Source organism: Lepidochelys olivacea, assembly GCF_965140295.1.
Source record: "Lepidochelys olivacea isolate rLepOli2 genome assembly, chromosome: 8".
Lineage (NCBI taxonomy): Eukaryota > Metazoa > Chordata > Testudines > Cheloniidae > Lepidochelys > Lepidochelys olivacea.
This window is the reverse complement of record NC_140418.1, coordinates 108,842,830-108,867,500: the sequence shown is the minus strand read 5'-3', so window position 1 is coordinate 108,867,500 and position 24,671 is coordinate 108,842,830. Positions and strand designations below refer to the sequence as shown.

At 48.8% G+C, this 24,671-nt stretch overlaps 2 protein-coding genes across 2 annotated transcripts in view; both read left to right on the top strand.

The window, feature by feature from the left end:
- The window catches only part of CFAP57 (cilia and flagella associated protein 57), a 152,295-nt gene extending 134,361 nt beyond the window's left edge, over positions 1-17,934 (top strand). Inside the window, exon 22 of the mRNA XM_084635974.1 lies at positions 17,543-17,934. Coding sequence (XP_084492100.1) covers positions 17,543-17,551 — 9 coding nt within the window. The 3' untranslated portion in view covers positions 17,552-17,934. The remainder of the gene's footprint in view (positions 1-17,542) is intronic.
- On the top strand, positions 17,934-18,596 carry TMEM125 (transmembrane protein 125; the record flags this gene model as incomplete). Its single annotated transcript, XM_084636642.1, has 1 exon — positions 17,934-18,596. One exon carries the CDS (start codon positions 17,934-17,936, stop codon positions 18,594-18,596), a length of 663 nt encoding a protein of 220 aa, XP_084492768.1.
- Between the last annotated feature and the right edge of the window lie 6,075 nt (positions 18,597-24,671).

Sequence of the window (24,671 nt, the reverse complement as noted above, 5' to 3'; positions counted from 1 at the left end):
GCAGAGCAGTCATCATCCACAAAATATGCCGTGAGTCAGGAAAGAGCCCCAGTATCAGCGTACAAAATCTGCATCTCAACCCAAGCCTCTTGTTTCACCTCTTCTGTTACATTGATCTCCTGCTTATCTCCATGCCTTCCTGCTAACATCTAAAGCTCCCTTTTGTCACAAATATACAGGGCAACCACTCTTGCTTTTTTCAAACTGTTCTTGAAGAGTCACTTCTCAATGTAACCCTTTTTTTTAAAGTTCCGTCACAAACCTAACCATGAATAAAAACCACAAGATTTCTACATTTTCAGATCTCCTCAGTGCATGATGTCTGACTTGCAGTGCCTACACTAGCTGAAGAGCAGTGTGGATTGGAAGGGTGGCAGGTATTTTTATGAGGTTTTGGGGCAAGGAGTTACAGGGGTTTGGGGGAGCTGCATCTGGGGGCCTAGTCAGTGTCCTGAGAGTTAGTGCATAACAATTCAAGACAGGAAATGGAAATGAGAAGAGGCAGGTGCCCCCTAAATACTTGTAATACTAATAATAATATCTTTAAGGATGAATATGATGCCCAAACTGATTTACTTATTAGGCTTGCTACTTTTTAGAGGAACCATAATCTGTACCAGACCAATACTTCTTTAGATAATTTACTGCGGGTGTGCCTATGGACTAGAATGCTATTCCTGCTAAGGTTGAATGGTTCAGTCAGTGCATAGGCAATAAATAGGGGCCTATCAAATTCACGATCCATTTTGGTCAATTTCACAGTCATAAGAACGTAAGAATGGCCATACTGGGTCAGACTAAAGGTCCATCCAGCCCAGTATCCTGTCTACTGGCCAATGCCAGGTGCCCCAGAGGGAGTGAACCTAACAGGTAATGATCAAGTGATTGCTCTCCTGCCATCCATCTCCACCCTCTGACAAACAGAGGCTAGGGACACCATTCCTTACCCATCCTGGCTAATAGCCATTAATGGACTTAACCTCCATGGATTTATCCAGTTCTCTTTTAAACCTGTTATAGTCCTAGCCTTCACAACCTCCTCAGGCAAGGAGTTCCACAAGTTGCCTGTGCGCTGAGTGAAGAAGAACTTCCTTTTATTTGTTTAAAACCTGCTACCCATTAATTTCATTTGGTGGCTCCTAGTTCTTATATTATGGGAACAAGTAAATAACTTCCTTATTCATTTTTTCCACACCACTCATGATTTTATATACCTCTATCATATTCCCCCTTAGTCTCCTCTTTTCCAAGATGAAAAGTATTAGCCTCTTTAATCTCTCCTCTTATGAGACCCGTTCCAAGCCCCTAATAATTTTAGTTACCCTTTTCTGAACCTTTTCTAATGCCAATATATCTTTTTCGAGATGAGGGGACCACATCTGTACACAGTATTCAAGATGTGGGCGTACCATGGATTTATATAAGGGCAATAAGATATTCTCCGTCTTACTCTCTGTCCCTTTTTTAATGATTCCTAACATCCCGTTTGCTTTTTTGACTGCCACTGCACACTGCGTGGACGTCTTTAGAGAACTATCCACGATGACTCCAAGATCTTTCTCCTGATCAGTTGTAGCTAAATTAGCCCCCATCATATTGTATGTATAATTGGGGTTATTTTTTCCAATGTGCATTACTTTACATTTATCCACATTAAATTTCATTTGCCATTTTGTTGCCCAGTCACTTAGTTTTGTGAGATCTTTTTGAAGTTCTTCACAGTCTGCTTTGGTCTTAACTATCTTGAGCAGTTTAGTATCGTCTGCAAACTTTGTCACCTCACTGTTTACCCCTTTTTCCAGATCATAGGATTTTAAAAATCACAAATGTCATGATTTTAGCTATTTAAATCTGGAATTTCACGGTGTTGTAATTGTAGGGGTCCTGACCCAAAAAGGTGTTGTGAGGGGCTCTCAAAGCTATGGGGATTGCAGTACTGTTACCCTTACTTCTGCACTGCTGCTGGCAGCGGCACTGCCTTCAGAGCTGGGCATCTGCAGAGCAGCAGCTGTTGAACAGGAGCCCAGCTCTGAAGACAAGTAAGGATGGGGTATGGGATTGTCACCCTTAATTGTGCACTGCTGCCTGCAGAGCTGGGCCTTCAGTCAGCAGCCGCCACTCTCCAGCCACCCAGCTATGAAGGCAGCAACGCAGAGGTAAGGGTGACATGACATGGTAGGGTGTTGCCACCCTTACTTCTGCGCTGCTGCTGGCGGGGCACTGCCTTCACAGCTGGGTGCCCAGACAACATAGAATCATAGAATCATAGAATATCAGGGTTGGAAGGGACCCCAGAAGGTCATCTAGTCCAACCCCCTGCTCAAAGCAGGACCAATTCCCAGTTAAATCATCCCAGCCAGGGCTTTGTCAAGCCTGACCTTAAAAACCTCTAAGGAAGGAGATTCTACCACCTCCCTAGGTAACGCATTCCAGTGTTTCACCACCCTCTTAGTGAAAAAGTTTTTCCTAATATCCAATCTAAACCTCCCCCACTGCAACTTGAGACCATTACTCCTCGTTCTGTCATCTGCTACCATTGAGAACAGTCTAGAGCCATCCTCTTTGGAACCCCCTTTCAGGTAGTTGAAAGCAGCTATCAAATCCCCCCTCATTCTTCTCTTCTGCAGGCTAAACAAGCCCAGCTCCCTCAGCCTCTCCTCATAAGTCATGTGTTCCAGTCCCCTAATCATTTTTGTTGCCCTTCGCTGGACTCTCTCCAATTTATCCACATCCTTCTTGAAGTGTGGGGCCCAAAACTGGACACAGTACTCCAGATGAGGCCTCACCAATGTCGAATAGAGGGGAACGATCACGTCCCTCGATCTGCTCGCTATGCCCCTACTTATACATCCCAAAATGCCATTGGCCTTCTTGGCAACAAGGGCACACTGCTGACTCATATCCAGCTTCTCGTCCACTGTCACCCCTAGGTCCTTTTCCGCAGAACTGCTGCCTAGCCATTCGGTCCCTAGTCTGTAGCTGTGCATTGGGTTCTTCCGTCCTAAGTGCAGGACCCTGCACTTATCCTTATTGAACCTCATCAGATTCCTTTTGGCCCAATCTTCCAATTGGTCTAGGTCCTTCTGTATCCTATCCCTCCCCTCCAGCGTATCTACCACTCCTCCCAGTTTAGTATCATCCGCAACAACATCTACTGCTCTCTGGCCACACAGCTCTGTAGGCAGTGCAGAAGTAAGGGTGGCACTATTGTGACCCCCTAAAATAACCTTGCAACCCCGCTGCAACTCCCTTTTGGGTCAGGACCTCCAATTAGAGAAACACTGGTCTCCCCCGTGAAATCTGTGTAGTATAGGTAAAAACACACAAAAGACCAGCTGGGTGGCTGGAGAGTGGTGGCTGCTGACTGAAGGTGTTTTTGAAACTAGCTTCTTTCTGACGGTCTTCGGAACATACACGTTCTGGTTTGCTGGGGCCCACTATGCTGTAGTTCTGCCCTCCCTTTGGCTGGTATAAATGGAGTGATAGAAGAAAATGCCATTTGGGGGGCATCGTTTAGCGAGATTGAATCAAAATCTTTACAAAGAAAAAGGATCTCATCCTGCTCAGAGTAAGAAGTATTTCCAGCTGAAGAGCTGTCTCACAGTGGTGATGAAGAAACTTAAGGGCATGTCTTATGAGTCAGCCTCTCTGGAAAGATACGATTTCCAAAGGTAATATAAAGCCTACCACATGATTCTGATGTAAACAGTGAACACTCAGGGAAATCAAGACATCGTATTTAGGGTGGGTGTTGGAGTCAGATATTGGGTGGGACTTTGCACCTGAAGTGTTTATAGTGGAGACTGTTTAGCACACCAGATACTTAGTAAATCCAAAATAGTTGTACTGACATCCTCAGACGAGTACTGGGAATGCAAAACAGCAAGCTAGTCTTTTGTGCATATGCTATTGAAGTGCCCTGAGGTATGTACTCTTTGTGATGAAGTTATATTAGTGCTCTACTTTGTTTTGCATGGAGATATACTTCTGAACACTGTTGAGTCTACCACCTTTGACAATACCAGCCTGTTAGGTGCTGTAATATCTCATGAAAAGCTCTGGTTCTTAAAAGCTGTGACTGTAGTCAAAGACTAATTTTTGCTGAATGGACACAGCCTTATAGAGTTGTGCACTTGGGTAACAGTTTTTGAGGAACTGCGATGTTTGAGAAGTACCATTTTCCTGTTCCTTTTAAAGGCTATTGAACTTGGCACCCTCTTTACCACACTGTACACAAGAGAAATTAGTAAGTCCCCTGCAAGTTGATAGTGGCCAGCCTTGATTTCTCAAAAAGGATCCACTGAGAAAAGGATAGCTAACAACCTGTGATTACAATGCATCAGACCTGGATGAGCGTCCTCTGCTGAGCACACATCAGGCCACTGTTTGGATCCCAGCACTGGATCTTGTGTGCTTCTAAGCCCACAGTATCTGAGCAACATCCAGACACTTTGGCCTTTCAGACTCAGACTTTGGCCTCTCAGGCTCACTTCTGGGTACAGATGGTAGCTGACGTAGGCCCCTCAACCAGTTCTGGACCTCAAAATCTCCCCAGTGACTTAAGCATACCTTCCCCAGAGCTCCACTGTTGGGGTTACACCGTTTTGATAGTTAAACCCTTCAGGGGCATGTGACAGTGTGATCAAGTAACACGTGTAACCTCTTTGGGGTTTAGACAGCATGGCCCCTTTAAATCTCTCTCCGGAGGGGGGAAGTGCTGATTGTTCCAGGAAGAGGAAGAGCTGTTGGAGGTGGGGAGGAACAGAGAGAGCTTCAGACAAGAGGGCTGCAGCAAGCAGGTCTTCACAGAGTGAAGCAGCTGAGAACCTGCCTGAAGCCTGGGAGGGACAGATCGGAGACCCTCCAGGACAGGAGTCAGAAGAGGCACTGTACCAGGGAGAAGGACAAACTAGAGCTGGACCCAGTATCACTGACACCCAGAGCTGTATGGGGCTCTGAGTACTGGGGCTTGTGACTTTGCATTGGGAATAAGGAGGGAGGCTGTTAGCTAGTTAACTGGGGATGTTGTGGCTCTTTGTGCCTTTGCAGAGAGCAGCAGAAGAGGGCACCAGAGGGGTTTGTTGGGGAAAGTTCACTGCCACCAAAGACGACTAGGGGCACCCAAGACTCATCACTGGACTGGAACTCTTCCCAGGACTCCTGAACCCTGAGTACAGACACATTGCTTGGTGTCTGCCCTGTCAGACTGTGGTACCACTGGGGTTGAGGGGCCTTATGTTGAATGCTACCCTGTTTTACTGCTCCCCTTAGCTTTTGCCCGGTTGTTTTTTCTTTTCATTCCTCTGTAAGTAAATATTTCTCTTTCCTATATTGATTTCCAATTCCAATATATATTTTCTGAGATGGAGTGACCACATCTGCATGTGGTATTCAAGAAGTGGGCGTACCATTGATTGATATAGAGGCAATATTATATTTTCTGTCTTATTATCTATCCCTTTCTTAATTATTCCCAACGTTCTGTTTGCGTTTTTGACTGCCGCTGCACATTAAGTGGATGTTTTTAGAGAACTATCCACAATGACTCCAAGATCTCTTTCTTGAGTGGTAACAGATAAGTTAGACACCATCATAGAAGATTAGAGTTGGAAGAGACCTCAGGAGGTCATCAAGTCCAACCCCCTGCTCAAAGCAGGACCAACACCAACTAAATCATCCCAGCCAGGGTTTTGTCAAGCTGGACCTTAAAAACCTCTAAGGATGGAGATTCCATCACCTCCCTAGGTAACCCATTCCTGTGCTTCTCCACCCTCCAAGTGAAATAGTGTTTCCTAATATCCAACCTAGACCTCTCCCACTGCAACTTGAGACCATTGCTTCTTGTTCTATCACCTGCCACCACTGGAACAGCCTAGCTCCATCCTCTTTGGAACCCACCTTCAGGTAGTTGAAGGCTGCTATCAAATCCCCCCTCACTCTTCCTTCTGGAGACTAAATAAGCCCAGTTCTTTCAGCCTCTCCTCATAAGTCATGTGCCCCAGCCCCCTAATCATTTTCGTTGCCCTCCGCTGGACTCTCTCCAATTTGTCCACATCCTTTCTGTAGTGGGGGACCCAAAACTGGACACAATACTCCAGATGTGGCCTCACCAGTGCCGAATAGAGGGGAATAATCATTTCCTTCGATCTGCTGGCAATGCTCCTACTAATGCAGCCCAATATGCCATTTGCCTTCTTGGCAACAAGGGCACACTGTTGACACATATCCAGCTTCTCATCCACTGTAATCCCCAGGTCCTTTTCTGCAGAACTGCTGCTTAGCCAGTTGGTCCCCAGCCTGGAGCGGTGCATGGGATTCTTCCATCCTAAGTGCAAGACTCTGCACTTGTCCTTGTTGAACCTCATCAGATTTTTTTTGGCCCAATCCTCCAATTTGTCTAGCATCATCCACGTATCTATCTGTCCCCCCAGTTTAGTATCCTCTGCAAACTTGCTGAGGGTGCAATCCATCCCATCATCCAGATCATTAATGAAGCTGTTGAACAAAACTGGCCCCAGGACCAACCTCTGGGGCCCTTCGCTTGATACCAGGTGCCAACCAGACATCGAGCCGTTGATTGCTACCCGCTCAGCCTGACGATCTAGCCACTTTTCTATCCACCTTATAGTCCATTCATCCAATCCAGACTTTAATTTGCTGGGAAGAATACTGTGGGAGACTGTATCAAAAGCTTTGCTAAAGTCAAGCTCTATCGCATCCACCAGTTTCCCCTTATCCACAGAGCCAGTTATCTCGTCATAGAAGGCAATCAGGTTTGTCAGGCATGACTTGCCCTTGGTGAATCCATGTTGACTGTTCCTGATCACCTTCCTCTCCTACAAGTGCTTCAAAATGGATTTGTCAGAGTTTATGTTCCTTTCTATTTTCCTCATTAAGATTTAACTTCCACTTTTTAAAGGATGCCTTTTTGCCTATCACTGCCTCTTATACTTTGTTGTTCAGCCACAGTGGCACTGTTTTGGTTCTTTTACGATGTTTTTTAATTTCAGGTATAAATTTAAGTTGAGCCTGTATTATGGTGTCTTTAAAAAGTTTCCATGCAGTTTTCAGGGATTTTACTTTTGGTGCTGTAACATCTACCATATAAGGAGAGATTAATAAGACTGGGACTTTTCAGCTTTCAAAAAAGACTAAAGGGGGATATGATAGAGGTCTATAAAATCATGACTGGTGTGGAGAAGCAAATAGGGAATGTTATTTACTCCTCATAACACAAGAACTAGGGGTCACCAAATGAAATTAATAGGCAGCAGGTTTAAAACAAACAAAAGGAAGTATTTTTTCACACAACACACAGTCAACCTGTGGAACTCCTTGCCAGAGGATGTTGTAAGGCCAAGACTATAACAGGATTCAAAAAAGAACTAGATAAATTTATGGAGGATAGGTCCATCAATGGCTATTAGCCAGTGTGGGCAGAAATGGTGTCCCTAGACTCTGTTTGTCAGAAGCTGGGAATGGGCAACAAGGGATGGATCAATTGATGATTACTTGTTCTGTTCATTCCCTCTAGGGCACCTGGCATTGGCCATTGTTGGAAGACAGGATATTGGGTTATATGGACCTTTAGTCTGATCCAGTATGGCCCTTCTTAGGTTCTTATATTCATTGCATTCTTCTGGTGTGTGTGTGTGTTCACTTGGGGGGGAGGGGTTTGGAACAGATGCCGCTTGGGTAGAAGGGTCTTTCCCTGCTGCATTCCTGTGCACCCCTTTTGCTGACCAGAGCTGCCTGCAGAGTACACTCCATCTTGGCCCTGAGGGCACTAAAGTTACACACACAAACTCTGCAAAGGGCTTTCTAAAACATAACCACACTTTACTCTTAGACAGCGTACAGATCTATTGAAAAACAACAAACTGCACACAAATACCTGCCTCAGGGCATGTCTACGATACAAAGTTAAGTCAACTTTATGTAAGTTGACATTGAGCCTCCAATTTAAGCAAGTCAATCTTGCATGTCCCTACTATGCTTATTGTGTTGGTGTTGTGCATCTTCACTAGCAGGGCTTGCATCGATGCACAAAGCGCTGCACTGTGGGTAGCTATGTGGAATTGTAGGTTGGTCTTGCAATGCCTTATGGGACCAAAACATTTGCGCAGGTGGTTATGGGAACATGGTTTTAGCCTCCCATGCTGCACTTGCCGCTCTCCCTCCCTCCCTCCCTGAAATCAATGGCAAACAAACCAAGCCTTTTTCACGCCTTTTTTCCTAAGCCTGGGTTACCCGCGCAGATGCCATAGCATGGTAAGCATGGACCCTCCTCAGCTGTACACTGTTATGAGCATTACAAACACCTCACGCCTTATCCTGCAGTATTTACTCAGCTGAAGCAAGAGCCATTGCACGGAACAATGTGATACCATGCAAGCTGGATGCCATAGAGAGGAGCAATTCGCAGTTGTTGGCAACAGTTGTGCATCACCTTAACATGGTGGAGTGCCGCTTTTGGGCCCGGGAAACAAGCAGTGACTGGTGACCCTATCATTATGCAACTATGGGATAAAGCAGTGGCTGCAGAACTTTCAAATGTGTAAGGCCACTTTCATGGAACTGTGTGAAGAGCTTTCCCCCGCCCTGAAGTGCAGCAATACTAAAATGAGAGCTGCTCTGACAGTTGAGAAGTGAGTAGCGATAGCCCTGTGGAAGCTTGCGATGCAAGAATGCTACCGGTCAGTGGGGAATTAATTCAGAACGGGTAAATCTACTGGGGGGATCTGTTGTGATCCAAGTTTGCAGGGCAATCAATAGACTTCTGCTAAGAAGGGTAGTGACTCTGGGCAACGTGTAGGACATAATGGATGGTTTTGCCACGATGCAGTTCCCTAACTGCGGTGGGGTTATAGACAGAATGCATATCTCTATCTTGGCACCAGACCACTTTGCCAAAGAGTACATAAACCGAAAGGGGTAATTCTCAATGGTGTTGCAAACGCTGGTGAATCACGGGCCGTTTCACTGACATCAACATGGGATGGTTGGGAAAAGTGCATGACGCATGCATCTTTAGGAACTCCAGTCTGTTCAGAAAGCTGCAAACAAGGACTTTCTTTCCAGACTGCAAAAAAAAAAAAAAACATTGGTGATGTTGAAATGCCAGTTTCCCATGGGATACCCCTTGTTCCCATGGCTCATTAAGCTGTATACGGGCAGCCTGGACAGCAGTAAGGCGTGGATCAACCATAGGCTAAGCAAGTGCAGAATGGTGGTGGAATGTGCCTTTGGGCACTTAAAAGACTGCTTGCATTAAGAAAAGGAGTACTTGTGGCACCTTAGAGACTAACCAATTTATTTGAGCATGAGCTTTCGTGAGCTACAGCTCACTTCATCGGATTACGCATCCGATGAAGTGAGCTGTAGCTCACGAAAGCTCATGCTCAAATAAATTGGTTAGTCTCTAAGGTGCCACAAGTACTCCTTTTCTTTTTGCGAATACAGACTAACACGGCTGTTACTCTGAAACTGCTTGCATTGTTTGCTTACTAGGTTAGACCTCAGTGAAAGCAATATTCCCATTGTTATTGCTGCTTGCTCTTTGCTCTATAATCTCTGTGAAACAAAAGGAGAAAACTTTCCGGTGGGGTGGGGAGGTTGAGGCAGATCACCTGGCAGCCAATATTGAGCAGCCAGACACCAGGGCAATAAGAAGAGCACACTGAGAGGCTCTGCATGTGTGTGAGGCTTTGAAAACCAGTTTCAGCAATGACCCACAGTAATGTGACACTTACCTGTGTTGTTCCTTACCGAGCTGTCCCTTTATTGCATTTTCTCCCCTGTAAACGCCACCATCACTAACCACAGTGTGCTGAATGGATAAAGAGCCTTTTCTCGTTACGTTTTATTATGCTCACAAACACATAGAAACAACAAAGAAGAATAAGATAACCTGGAGCAAAAGGGCTGATAACAGCTGCAGCAGTGCTGTGTGAGTATAAAGGAGTGTATGCTTTATACTCCCTCCTGCCTGGCAGCAGCCCCATCTCTTCCTGTGCCCTCTCTTGAACAAACTCTTCTGGTTCCCTGACCTCTGCAAACAACAGAGCAGCCCCCTTTCCCAACTGAACAGGCAGAGATGTCTCCTGTTCCCTACCTGCCTGTTGTTCAACATGGGATCTGCTGGGCTGCACGCCAGGCGGCCCCAACCACCTGCTGTTCTGTCCCAAGAGGGGGCTGAGCAGGCAGGCTGCCCAAAGAAGAAGCCATCTGCAGCAAGGGAGAAAAGGACATGCTGGGAATGGCTCAGTGTCTCTGGGCCTGGCTTTGCTTCCTGCCTATCACAGCACTCCCAGATTGACCCCAGAGCACTCTGTAAAGGGCCAGTCCTGAAGGGGTCAAATGTCCTCTGCTCAGCCAGCATCTCTGGTAATCCTGCTTGGCTCTGCCAGCTCAGCCAGAAGTCTTGTTCCACCTCTTCACCACTCCCCACCGCTTCTGTCACCTGAGCCAGGGAGGAAATGTGAAATGAAACATCCTGCTCTGAGTGGGGAGGGCGACACCCACACACCACAGTTACAGCCTTGGAATCTCTTCCAGGACAACAGGTTGTATCAGACCCCTCCCTGCTGGGGAATGTACCTGTCCAGTCCAAGTGAAAGGGTTGTGCTTGCTGCAGCCTATCAGAAGCTGGTAGCTGGCTGAACAGGCCAAGGAAGGAGAGCTGGAAGTTGCACCTGTTGCCTGGCAGGCCGTTGCTGTTGGAAGATTTTACCCTTCGGCCATATCCCAGGACCTGCCATGTCAGCCTGATTCCAATGGAAGGAGAGTGTGGCACAACCTCAGCTGCCAGCTAGGAACTCAGGCAAAGGCGGAGAGGTGGCTGAATTGTGCCTCAAGTTGGTGATTACTTGTCAGCTGTGGGTGAGTAAAATCTGTAGCTGCACGCGAGCTGTTTGTGTCAAGCTCTGTCTCTCACATAGCTCATAATCATCCCCACTTGCGGGTGTGTGGGGCTATGGGCTGCTTCATGAAAGCTAGCCAAACTGATGCTGTGGTCTGCCCCTCTCACACGCATAGACTGTTCTAGGCATAGGCAAGCTAGGCAGCTGCCTCCTGCAGTACAGGGCCCTGGTGTGGCAGATTCATTGCAAGCTGGGTGTGTTCTAGTCTGTACTCACCTGCTGCGGTGCAGTCTAACTTGCCGTGTTTACCCTGCACATATTAACCGTTCCTTAATGCACTTTGCCGTAGGCCGCTTTGAACCAGGACTAGATCAAAGTACTTTAATGAACGGTTAATGCACATCAGCAGGGTGTGCGCAGCGGCCTCGACAGGGACCATGTGGCTGGACAGCCCAGCTTAGCACAGGCAGCCCCAAGGTGGGGAACCCACAGCCTGGCCCAGCCCACAGTAGCCTCCCTCTAGAAAAGCTGAACAATGAGGGACCCAGCAGGGCCCCTCCCCCCCAGGTGAGTGGCAACCAGGTAAGTGGCACCCCCTTGCCGCCCCCCCATCCCCTGACCTAACCCACCTTCCCTTCTCAGCTCCCCTGTGTTCTTCCCACACCCCATCTGTTCCTGCCTCCCATTCCCACATGTCCTAACACCCCTGCCCTAGTCTGCCTGCCCCCCTCCCATCTCTGCCTGTGTCCTAGCCCAGCTACTACTTGGGGGCCTGAGGCCTGAACCCCCACCCCATCTCTCTCTTGGGTCCTGAGGCCTGAACCCCCACCCCATCTCTCATTTGTGTCCTGGTCTCTTCCCAGGTCCTTGCCCCTAGTCCCACCCCGTGCAGACTCCAGTCCCACTGTATGATTTCCCACACACACACACTTCATTCTTCCAATCTTAGATTCATGGCATCCAGGCCGACAGGGACTATTGTGATCAGTCTGACATCCTGTATAGCACAGGTCAGTGAACGTCCCCAAAATAATTCCTAGAGCAGATTTTTTAGAAAAACATCCATGTGATGCATGGCTTTCCCACCCCCTTCCCTCGCAGCTTTATGTTAGGGACCAACCCCTGACCTTGACACCCAGAGGGGCTCACTTGGGATTGGGGAGGGAAGATAGAGCCCCACAGCACAGGTCAAATGGTGCACCTGGGGATAGACCCCAATGTCGGGGCTGGGCATGGCTGCTGTCTCCTCGGGGTGGGGGACCCCACTGGGAGGGGTGTCATCCTTCCAGGGACATCTGATTATGGAGGAGCATGCTGATATATTTGCTGCATTGTCACGCCAAAAGGGGGACTGACCGATGTGGGAGGGAGTGCTGAATGAGATCACTCCTGTCCCATGGAGCGTCCCATTTGACCTGTGGGTGCTGTTTTAAAGAAGCTGCTTAGATCCCATATAGCCTTTCCAGGTCCGGGAGGGGTCACTAACCCACTCAGGTCAGGGCTGTAGCCATGTTTAGTATAACAGTTCGAGACAGTCTATGGCCAATTTTCAGAGTAACAGCCGTGTTAGGCTGTATTCGCAAAAAGAAAAGGAGGACTTGTAGCACCTTAGAGACTAACCCATTTATTTGAGCATGAGCCTCCGATGAAGTGAGCTGTAGCTCACGAAAGCTCATGCTCAAATAAATGTGTTAGTCTCTAAGGTGCCACAAGTACTCCTTTTCTATGGCCAATCAAATTCAAATTTTTCTTTTACCTGAGGGGCTTCACTCCTCCCCAGACTCCCTACAGGACTGTACCAAATATGTTACAAACCAGCACCTATGGTCAGGGACACCAGAACAGAGGGGGGGAGGGCAAGGGCCAATGGCCCTCCCACTTTTTGCCATTGGATGGGCCTGGCCCATCCACTTTTCATCATGGGCCTCAGCCCTCCCCCTCCTCTTCCCTCTGAGGCTCCGCCTCCTGGCCAGGCCAGCAGCTGGAGCCTGGCCGGGGAGCCCCTGCAGCTGTGGGGAGCTGCAGACCCTCCACCTGCCCTGGGTGAGGGACCCAGGAGTCAGGGACATGGGCTGGGGGGGCTGCTTTCGCCGTCCCCCCATCCCTCAGCAGGTGGAGGGTCTGGGGCTCCCCGGCCAGGCCCAGGTCAGGGCCTCAGGGGGAAAAGGAGGGGCAGGGCTAGGACCACAGCAGGCCCCTGGGTCCCCCACTTTTGGGAAGGCTCTTCTGCCCCTGCCTGTGGTAAGGAATTTATGCAGGGTGTACCCCTGCTTGCCCACACTAACAGGTCCTTAGCGTGCTTTGATCTAGGCCCGTTTCATGTAGACGATTTATGGTCAATTCATCTCTCTTAAATGATGGCTATGGGATTGCAGCGGGGCGGGGCTCTGCGTACTGAAGTCTGCCTAGGACCGCCGATTGTCCGGAGTAGCCTCTATCCTGCCTCACCCTTTTCTGCCTGACACTTCAGCTTCAGGTGGTTCTTGTTGCTTAATGGGCCTCATTCAGCAAGATCTGCACTGGAATAGGTGCTCTGGCATCATGATGGTGGGGTCTGTTCAAGCGCTCAGCAGAGCAATCATGAACCTTTTTGATTAAGTGAAACAAACCTAATCTACTTGGCTATAGAAGGCTGCCACATACTGAGCCCCATCACCATGAGCCCTCCACTCTAAGCCCCACCTCGGGCATGATCAATCCACAAAGTGTGTGTATGTGTGACCAGGGGTCATGACTGCCATCCCCATATGTGCTGTACCCAGCCCTGACCAAGAAGGAAAAATTTTATATGGGGCGGGGAGGGAGGAGGGGCCATATTTAAGGACTGACACCATGATGACTGGAAGCTTAAAAATAACTGGTGCAACTTCCTGCAGCTTAGAAAATGGTAGGATGTTGCAAAATAAGAATTTTATGCAACAAATTCCTCTGGGATTCTGAGCTAGAATAACTATGCATCCCTACACCCTACATACTCCTATATTCCTTATCAGGCACATAAAACTGTACAAAAGAGTCCAAAAGCCAACAGCAGCACTGGAAACAATCCCATAACCTAGTAGTCTCTCTCCTCTGGTACATTGGGTTGGGGAGGGGCGGAAAGCGCCTCTGAATGTCTCCTGGGCTGACCTGACACCATACAACAGGAGAGTGTGTGGAAGTATTTTAACAACTGAGCCATCTGTGGCAGCTGAGCTGAAATCTCTTTCACTCTATGGGGTCTGGGCCCCTGGTTCTTCCTGTCCCATGTATAACAGCCGGAAACACTGAAGTCAAAAGTCTTCACTCAAACACAAGTTACTGGGCTCAATACAAGGGAGGGGGGTGACATTTAATGGTCTGTGAGAGGAGGACAGAATAGATGGTCTAATGGTTCCTTCTGGCCTTAAAATCTATGACTTTCTGAAGAGTGTCTGTGTCCCTATTTATTCCATGCTAAGTTTGGAGGAAGCGGGGAATTGCTGCAAAGAGAAAGAGCTTTTCAGCATTTCCAGTCTATTGTGGAAAGAAGCTGTCCTCCTGTATGGAGGTGTGGAGATTCACATCCCCATCCCCACCCCCCGCCCCCCCCCGTGCTCAAGCAGACTATTCTGATGTGATGAGTGAGACAACAAAGGAGAAAAATAAAATGTAAAGAGTTCAACTCCTGCAACTCCTGCAGTCCAAAGGCCTCAAGGAAGCTGTGTGAAAGGCGTAATGGTGAGACAGCATAGTTCTGTGCCTAGAGCACAATGTGAGGGGAAAAGGGTGCTGTGCTTTTGATGCGGACATGCAGTTATGGTGCTGGTGTAGTTGGACTCTATGAGACTGGATGTTAGAATAATACTGAAACTGCAAGGGGGCTCTCAGACAGAAGCCCAGAGCTCACCCCTAACCCTGCACAGCTCAGCCCCCATCTAAACTAACCAGCTCAGAAATGTCCCCTGGAGTCAAACAGGCCCTTGCAGGGCTGAGTGCATTTACCTTGCAGGGTGCATGCATCCCAGCAACACACAGCGTATAGGGGCAGGCAGCACATGTCTTTTCTGTTGCTGTGTTTGCGAATAGCAGAGCTGGTCCCAGGCAGGCACAGCTGCTTCGCTGGCCACTAACTGGAGGATTGTAATTGTTTTGAATACAGCCAGACTGTGAGTCTGATCAAGAATATTACATGCCTCCAGACCAAGCAAAAATTCTCAGACTAGGAATTTCTGTGTTCTGGATCCAGTCACTCACAGGAGAGTCCAAACTCCACAGCTGCAGCAGAGGATTATCACAGAGCAAAGGTCATGCAGCGCAACTAGCTACATGCCTGTAAGCAGAACAGCGCTCAGAATCTGCCCTGCCATGTGACCAGCTGGTATAGAGCCTTGAACAATGGCTGTTGTGCTTATCGCTTTAACAGTGATCTCATGCTCCATCACAGCCAGGGCCGGAACGTGGAAGCGTTTGCCCTGACACTGTCAGGCAGTGTCTGGCTCCAGCACCCCCCACTCCCTGCCCACCTGGCCTAGCTGAAGAGATGCTTCACGTGGCCACTGTTTAAGATGCCAAGGAAATCACTTCTTGCATCCAGAATGGTGCAGCCCCCTCACCCATCTCCTGGCACGAGTCTGGGATGGTAAGGGGTGAATAGAGTGTACATAGAGCCCAAGCTTTGGAGGGAGAATGGGGCACATTGGTAGGGGAGGGTGGGGGCTACACAGAGCCCCTGGCATGCAGGTGGGGTAGGGAGGAGGATTGTAGAGAGGCCCAGACATGGAAGGGGATGGCAGGGTGGCGCACTGGGAGCTTGTGGGGGAGAATGGAGAGCTGCCAGGAGCCTCTAGTGTGTGCAGTGAGCTCAGCCTGCAGACCCAACCATGTGCTCAGCCCTCTGTTCTATAAGGGTCCTCAAAACTGGGACTGGAGCCTTGAATTGTATTTGAGACTGAAAATAGGAGCCAGTGGAGCACACACAGCACCAAGTAATATGGTCTTAGTGCTATTTGTATAACAGGCAGAGTGCTATGTGAGATGATTCCTTGCTGCTCTATAGCTGATGCTTGACTAGTTTCTATGTGGCCGTCCCCTTCAGTCCCAGCCAGACACAGCTAACTGGACAACGCCCAGTGCAAGGACCCAGGGGTAGGGGGGTACAAGGACCTTTCACAGTTGGTGAAAAGGCTGGGTGGAAGGAGAATTTGTAATTGGGAATGAAGGCTGGGTTTATGGGTAAGTTTCCCAGCTAGATCCCTGGCATTGTAGCTTCGGGTCCTGTCGCTGATATAAATTCCCTGTGTTTGACTGGGAAATGTCACAAGGTTCTCAGGTTTCAGTTCCCTACCTGTAAAATGGAGCTAATAATGCCCAGCCTTACAGGGGTTGCGAGGGTGTCTCCATTACTGTCTCTGAGATGTTTAGATACCATGAGCCAGAGTCTCTGTGTCAATTAAGTAGGAAAGAGGGGGCTAGCTGGGAGTCCAGTTACGGCTCCCTAAAGTGCTGGATGGTCCCCTGGGACTGCGCTAACCTGTGTAAGTGGAACTTGAACATGGATCCCAAGTTGTTAACCACAACTGAGCATAGTCATAGCTAATGTTCCCTCTAATTTTTGACAGGCCGTGTGTGCAAAAAATTTCTTCTGTGCAAACTGTTGTGCTTCTGTGCAAATTTTTGTGCACGCGGTGTTTCACCGTGTGCATGGGGTTTAGGATGCGCACAACTTAGCGGGAACAGTGGCCATAGCATAACACATACCTGGCATCCTCTTCTCCACAGCTCTGGCATGCCCCTCCGTTTCCCAGCACACCTCGTATGGTGGGTAGCGTAGGCGCACCCCCATGCTGGTTTTTACACCCACTGAGGCCTCTAACAGGCTGGGAATCTGCTGCTGGAGTAATGAAGGTGGTTTCTGCTTACAGTGCAGACTCTGCTCAACAGATGTCCCTAGCCACTGGGAAGGGCTGTGAGGTGTCAGGGAAGGGCAAGGCAGGGAGGAGCTGAGGGCTTATTTGCATAGTCAAGTCCATAAGATTACGTAGGGAAACGTGAGCGCCTTTACTGTCATCCTGGGCAGTAATCCAGGCTGGGCTAATGGCCTGAGACAATGATCCAAGGGAAGTGTGTTGGTGGCTCAGCCCAAGGATTGGGGTGACGGAAAGGCACAGCCAATTCAGCAGTTACTATTCATTGTTTCATTTTTCCTCCATTGGTTGGGACTAGACTGTAAGAGTTAAGCCCAGGACCCAACCCTTTGCTGACAGTCTGGGCTGGAGAGCCAGTTGGTGACAAGAGGCAGCTGCTGATGAGAGAGCATGTGAGGCTGGGGCAGTGAATGGGGCTTTATCACAGCATGGGACCTGCCTCTGTCCGTGCTGCCGGTGCCCAGCTGCAGTTGCAGTCCTGCCGAGGAACGCACAGGGACACTTGAGCAGTCTCTGGGCTCAGCAGCGCTGCAGCCACTGAGTCTGGAGAGACAGAAGACCCAAAGCGGCAGTATCACCTGAGACAAGCTTCACTGAACAGGGATGCCCAGATGCATCAGTGAGTGGAGCCTCAGCACGGGGGGAGGTCCCCTGGCCTGTGCCACAGAGCGTGGGTTTCAGTGAGGAAGGTCTCTGACCCCCAGCCCTGGGAACTGGGGACGGGGGTGAGGTGGGGGGTATTTGGGAGCAGGGGCTTTGGTCAATTACACTTTGTTCTTTTCTGGCCTTTTTCAGATGAAGTAACTAGGACAAGGAGGGGGCTGGAGGACTCAGTACCAGCCACTCCCCATGACACTCTGGAGGTGCATCAGCTCACTACAGTGGACACCGCAGATCAGGCTCTATTGTCCTGCCCTTCAGCCAGAGTCTTTCCTGGCACTTCCCCTGGCGTGCAGCCCGTAACTCACTAGGGGATGCAGTGATGGGCATCCCTGCTGTATTGGAGCTCTGACATTCAGTGGCCACAGGGCATCAGAGGGCAAGAACACAAGCTGCCTGCCTCACAAGGAAATGCCACAGCCTTCACAGCTGCTGTGGCTTTGACCTCCCCGGCCACGGACCTGGCGCCATCTGTGTGATCATCGCAGCACATCCTGCCCAGCCTAGAGGCCCCTCAGGACCCACCATGCCTGAGCTGGAGCAACTCAGTGTGCCCCGGCCCCCTGCGGATGCTGGCCGTATTCAGAGGAACATCCTTGAGGAGCATGTCGAGCTGTGGTGGTTCAAGGACCCTAAGAAATCCATCTTGTGCTATGGGGTGGCCGTGGTGCTAATTCTGGCCTGCGGGACAGGGGGCATTGTCCTCCTCTATAGCACCAGTAGCCGGTCCGGGGAGTGGCGGCTGGCTGTGGGCACCACGCTCTGCCTCCTGGCCTTGCTAGTGCTGCTGAAGCAGCTGCTGAGCTCTGCTATCCAGGACATGAATTGCATCCGGAGCCGGAACCAAATTGAGCTGCTGAAGAGTGGTGGCTTTTCGGACTGTGTGATGATGCTGCTTAGCGCTCTGGTTCTGCTGGTCTGTGGCGTGGTCCTCACTGTCCTCTCCACTACGACCATGCAGCTCAGCCCCTCACGGCCTCTGGCCAGCATGTTCTCCAGTGGAGTCATCCTCATGACTGCTGGGGCTGCCATTCTACTCTGCCTCCTGCTTTATGTGCTCAGCACCTCCTGCTGCCCAGTTGCTCCCAGGAGACTGGGCACAGGTGACATTAGCATCTTCACCATCTCCAGCCGACTCGCTGTGAACCGCCGGCTCGCCACCACCTCCAGCATGGCCAACCTGATCTAAGGCCTGGGCAGAGCCAACATGCCCTTCAGTATGGCAAATGTGCACTAACCCTGGGGCAGGGCAAGCCCATGCCCGCCACCCTTTCAGCAGGGTCAAGCTAATCTTAACCTGGGGAAGAGCTGAAATTTGAGTGTTGCCTTGACCCGACTGCAGTTATCATTGAAAGCAGACTGGCATTTGCACTTTACTCAGGCCAATCGGCCTGAACCCTGGCAAAGACAAGGCAGTTCCTGAGTTGATTTAACTGGAACTTTACAAGTAGGACACTGGTCCTATTTTATTTTTTACCTCAGCAAAGTCTTCTGTGGCATTTGCTGTCCATCCCTCTGACACACCGGGATCCCTGCTCTGAAAGACGAAGAGGAAGTGTGCATGTCCTGGCCCTGGCCCTGTTGAGAAGCCCTTGCTGCTCTGGGGAGATCCTGAAGTGTTTGCTGCTAAAATAATCTGTTTCTCATGTAAGAGTCTTGCACTCTACTGGCTGGCAGGGCTCTGACTGCTGGTGGTGGAGGAGTCTCCTACAGCTCTGGGGTAGAGCTGCTCCTTGGGGATCCAAGTCCTAGCACGGATTGTTTCCAAACAAGTTGTGCCACTGTGAGTTTGTGCACGTGTCCCTGAGACACCAAGCCTGCTGGGTGACCTGTCCCAAGCTTCCCTCCAGCAGCTGAGCATGGAGCCATGTCCCCACCGCTAGAAGGGTGAGCAGCCTGCTGCAAGCGTTGATATCTAACAAAGAGGGGGACGTGGGCCCAAGCACCCTGTTGCCTGCTGGGTGTGAGTGCAGCGCTGTGTGCATGTGCATATCCCAATGCGTGACTGTGGAGTAGGGTGACCAGATAGCAAGTGTGAAAAATCGGGACGGGCTGGGGGGTAATAGGTGCCTATATAAGAAAAAGCCTCAAAAATCGGGACTGTCCCTATAAAATCGGGACATCTGGTCACCCTACTGTGGGGAGCTGGCACTGGGGAGGGATTGTGCATGTAGATAGCAGTGCAGATGGGGTGGATACATTGATGTGAGTGGCACAGATGAGTCCAAGTGCTGGATATGTGCAAAAATGCATCTGTATGTGTGATGTCTTTTTGTGTTTGAGGGGATGTGTGACCTGTCTGCAAATTATAGCTGTGTAGTAAGCACATGCCCTGACATGTACGGCTTGATTACAGTGAGGTATATTTGCAGCCCTTAAGCAGGATCCCCTTTCCCCCAGCAGCTAAACAAGACAGATTTAGCTGTCTCAATTGCTCCCCCAAACTTGTCCCCTCTGCCCTGATCACTGATGCTCTTTGAAATCTCTTCAGTTTGCAGGCACTCTTTGTGGGGGTTGTGGTTCCTGGAACTGAGTGTGGCATTTCAGGAGTAATTGTACCAGAGCCATATACACATGTATAGAGGAGCACTATTCCCGCTTTACTTTGGAACGATACTTCTGGGTACAACCCCAAACCATGCTGGCTCATAATGCCGCGAGCTCCTAATGAAAACTCCTGTATCACTTGGCCTCTCCCAGCTCTCTCCCTGCCACTGAACCACTCTGTGATGTTTTGCCAGTTTAATTACTTGCACGTATCCAGGCAAACTCTCATTTTGTTAGTCTCTGTCTGAGTCTAAGCGCTGCAAGTCCCTCTCAGTCATTTCTCCAGCCTGCCTGGGGCTTGCAGTTCTTTCCAGGTTAGGATCATCTGCACCTTTTATTAAGATATTGTTTCTTCCCTCTTCTTCGTCACTAATTAAGACAAGTCCTAAAACTCACCTTTTGCATGCTCCCACCAGATGCTGCCTTCCCTTCATCCACCAATGTACGTCTGTCAAAAAAAGCAAGCCATTTTGTTAGCTTAGCACTCAGAGACCTCAGGTGAGCTTGGGGCCCTGTTGTGCCAAATGCTGTACATACTGTAGTGAGACAGTCTGGGCCCAAAGAGCTTAGTCTGCATAGACACGACAAAGGGCAGGAAGGGAAACAGAGGCCCAGTGCAGCAATGACTTGCTCAAGGTCACACAGAGCTCATGACACAGCTGGGAATAGAATCTTGGCCATTTGTCTGGCAAGATCTATTATTTATAAAAACATCCACACTGCAGCTGAGCCATAGCCACATGTCTCTGTACGCTCTGCTTATTATGGTTTGTGTATGAATGCATGTGTGTGCATATGTCTTCCTGCTTGTGCATGGTTCTACCCATCGGTATACCCATGCAGTTGCACCTGTGTGCATACAGGTCTGTGTCTCTACTTGCATTCACACCTGCATGAACACTCAAGTCTGCCCCTGCTTGCGGCACCCAATCTCTCCATACACGTGTCTGTGACGATCCCACTGGAAGTCAGGGGGCCATATAACAGTTGTACATTTCGCATGTGCACTAAGAACTGAACAGGCCACTCACAAAAGACAGTGAGACGCTGTTTCCCTGGACACATCTGACTTGGGGGCAGGCATCCCTGAGTCAGCAACAGACCCCCTCCTAGGGCATCAGTGTTACTGTTTCATTCACTTCGGGTTTTTCCGCCCCTGTGTTGTGTGAATAGAAAGATAATAAAGTGGTACTGAAACTGCATGTTGCAGTCTGGGACTATGTGCTGGATTCCTGCATGAGAGGGCTCAGCCCAGGGGCTGCACGCTTCTGCACCAGAGTCAGCCTGAATGAGAAGCATGAGCTGGGATGATTTATGGCCGAGTCTAGCAGGCTTCAGTTTAATCTGGCAGCAGTTTCAAGTCAGTCTCCTGGAGGGGTAAGCATGATACAGGAAAGTCTGAATAGGGCGTGGCAGCCCTGCTGACAGACCTGTCTCCCCTCTCCCTCAAACACATGGACTTGTTCCCCCCACATGCTCCCTCCCCATTTCATCTGTGTACATGCCCTCCTTCATGTAATGCAGGCCTGTGTATATCAGGTTTCATCTTCCATTAACCTGGGCGCACTCTGCGTCCGCTTCACCCATGACACCTTGCCCTGGTCCCCAAGGGAGCTCACAAGAATGATGCAAAGCAGCCTGTGTTCCTATATGTGATTTTAACCTCAGGGTTTCTGTATAAATAGGGTTTTCACCAAAAAGGGAAGTGGTGATTGGACGGCTAACATAGTGAATGCCAGTGAAAATGAGGTAGGATCAGAGGCTGAAATAGGAAAAGAACAGGTTAAAAATTACTTAGACAAGTTAGATATCTTCACATCACCAGGAGCTGATGGAATACATCCTAGAATACTCAATGAGCTGACTGAGGAGATATCTGAGCCGTTAGCAATTAGCTTTGAAAAGTGCTGGAAGACGGGATTCCAGAAGACTGGAAAAGGGCAAATATAGTGACAATCTATAAAAAGGGAAATAAGGACAACCCGGGGCATTACAGACCAGTCAGCTTAACTTCTGTACCCAGAAAGATAATGGAGCAAATAATTAAGCAATCAATTTGCAAACATCTATAAGATAATAAGGTGATAAATAACAGTCAGCATGGATTTTTCAAGAACAAATCATGCCAAACCAACCTGATAGCTTTCTTTGACAGGGTAACAAGCCTTGTGTGGGGGGGGGGGAGGGAAGCGCTAGACATGGTATATCTTGACTTTAGTAAAGCCTGTGATACTGTCTCACATGACCATCCCATAAACCAAGGAAATGCAATCTAGATGGAGCTACAAAAAGGTGAGTGCAAAACTGATTGGAAAGCCGTTCCGAGAGAGTAGTTATCAGTGGTTCACAGTCATGCTGGAAGAGCATAACAAGTGGGGTCTTGCAGGAATCAGTTCTGGGTCTGGTTCTGTTCAATATCTTCAGCAATGATTTAAATAATGATATAGAGAGTACACACATAAAGTTTGTGGACGATACTAAGCTGAGAGGGGTCGCAAGTGCTTTGGAGGACAGGATTAAAGTTCAAAATAATTTGGACAAACTGGAGAAATGGTCTGAAGTAAACAGGATGAAATTCAATAAAGACAAGTGCAAAGTACTCCATTTAGGAAGGAACAATCAGTTGCACATACACAAACTGGAAAATGACTGCCAAGGAAGGAGTACTGCGGAAAGGAATCTCTGACCATAAGCTAAATATGAGTCAACAGTGTAATACTGTTCAAAAAAATCAACATTCTGGGATGTAGTAGTAGGAGTGTTGTAAGCAAGACATGAGAAGTAATTCTTCCACTCTACTCCATGCTGATTAGGCCTCAACTGGAGTATTGTGTTCAGTTCTGGGTGCCACATTTCAAGAAAGATGTGCAGAAACTGGAGAAAGTCCAGAGAAGAGCAACAAAAATGATTAAAAGGTCAAGAAAACATGACCTATGTGGGAAGATTGAAAAAAACTGGGTTTGTTTAGTCTGGAGAAGAGAAGACTAAGAGGGGCCATGATAACAGTTTTCAAGTACATAAAAGGTTGTTACAAGGAGGAGGGAAAAGAATTGTCCTTAACCTCTGAGGACAGGACAAGCAGCAAAAGGCTTAAATTGCAGCAAGGGCGGTTTAGGTTGGACATTAGGAAAAATGTCCTGTCAGGGTGGTTAAGCACTGGAATAAATTGCCCAGGGAGGCTGTGGAATCTCCATCATTGGGGATTTTTAAGAGCAGGTTGGACAAACCCCTGTCAGGGATGGTCTAGCTAATATCTAGTCCTGCCAGGAGTGCCAGGGACTGGACTAGACGACCTGTCGAGGTCCCTTTCAGTCCGATGCTGCTACGAATACCAGCCCTTTTCCTGAGCCTCCGAGGCTGAGCCCTACCAGGGCATGTGTTGCCCCCAAGTGAGACTAGAACCAGCTCACAATTAGGGCTGCAATTTTGTCAGAGGTCATGGAATGCATAACTTGACCCCGTGGTTCCTGGGAGCTGCAGTGTCCCCCCACAGCCCATGGTGGCTGGAAACTGCAGGTGCCCCAAGCTCCCAGCTGCTAGGGGGTGGGGAAGGGGGCAGTGCCCCAGAGCTCTGAGTCACGGGCAGCTGGGGTGCCCCACACTGGGAGCCACGGGCAGTGGGGGGGGCCTCACAGCTCTGAGCTGTTATGCATATTTTTAGTAAATGTCACACACGGGCTTCCGTTAGTTTTTCTTTATTGCCCATGACCTGTGACTTTTACTAAAAATATGCATGACAAAATCTTAGCCTTATTTATGATTGCACCTGTCCCACCCTATGCATCAGCTGTACTGCAAACATACAGTACTGGGGATAGAAATAGGGATCTTTCTCTGCAGATGAAAGCCTCTACCTGGTAAGCTAAAGAACCTGCTGGTAGAAACAGTACTTCCGTCAGCTCCTAGAGCACAGCAGTGCAAATACACATTATCCAGCATGTATGAGACATAATCCCAGAGTCATGCACTCCCACTCGCTTTACTTTTGTCTTTCACATTTGCTTTTCCTAGAGCAGAAAATGTGCATGGATAAAATATCAGTGACTTGTTCACTAGTGACTTGCTACACTATTGCACATAATCTTCCATGGCGTTTATCCCAAATCTGTTCAACACCCCCCGCAGGCAAAACAGCAGTTCTTTAATCATGTGTTTGGAAATGAATCCAGTGGGAAGGAACAAAGTGGATTTTGGATTAAAGAGTTAATTTTTAACTTTCCTCAAATCCCGATATAATCTCTGATCCACAGAGGTGTCAAAAATTCTCTAGGCCTCCTCGCTGGCAAAGTAAGCACTTGACTGTTCTCTGCCTCAGAGTGAGCACAGTGACTACTCAAGGCAACTTATAAGTCACTTAGCAAATGCCTCCTTAATGGCCGCTAATACTCTGTAAGTGTTCCCAGAGGAAGCAGGAAGCAAGCGGAGGCTCTGCTGGCCAGAAAAAAGGGCTGTGCTACTCAAATCCCTTTCCATGTAACTTAGATGTATGAGGCTTGGGAATGCTAAGGCATAGCAGGGGGATCCAGTGCTAAAAAATTAATTCTTTTAGTATATGAAGTGCAGAATTTTGACTGTCTCAGCTGCTTTCTGGAATGAATTCTGGATGAATGCTTCTGAGATAGCTCCTGACCGCTCTCCTTGTTCCTCCTATGTTCCAAGAGAAGCAATATCATGTTTTAACCTGCTAGGCAAAAGACAGCCTCTAGGACCCCAAAAC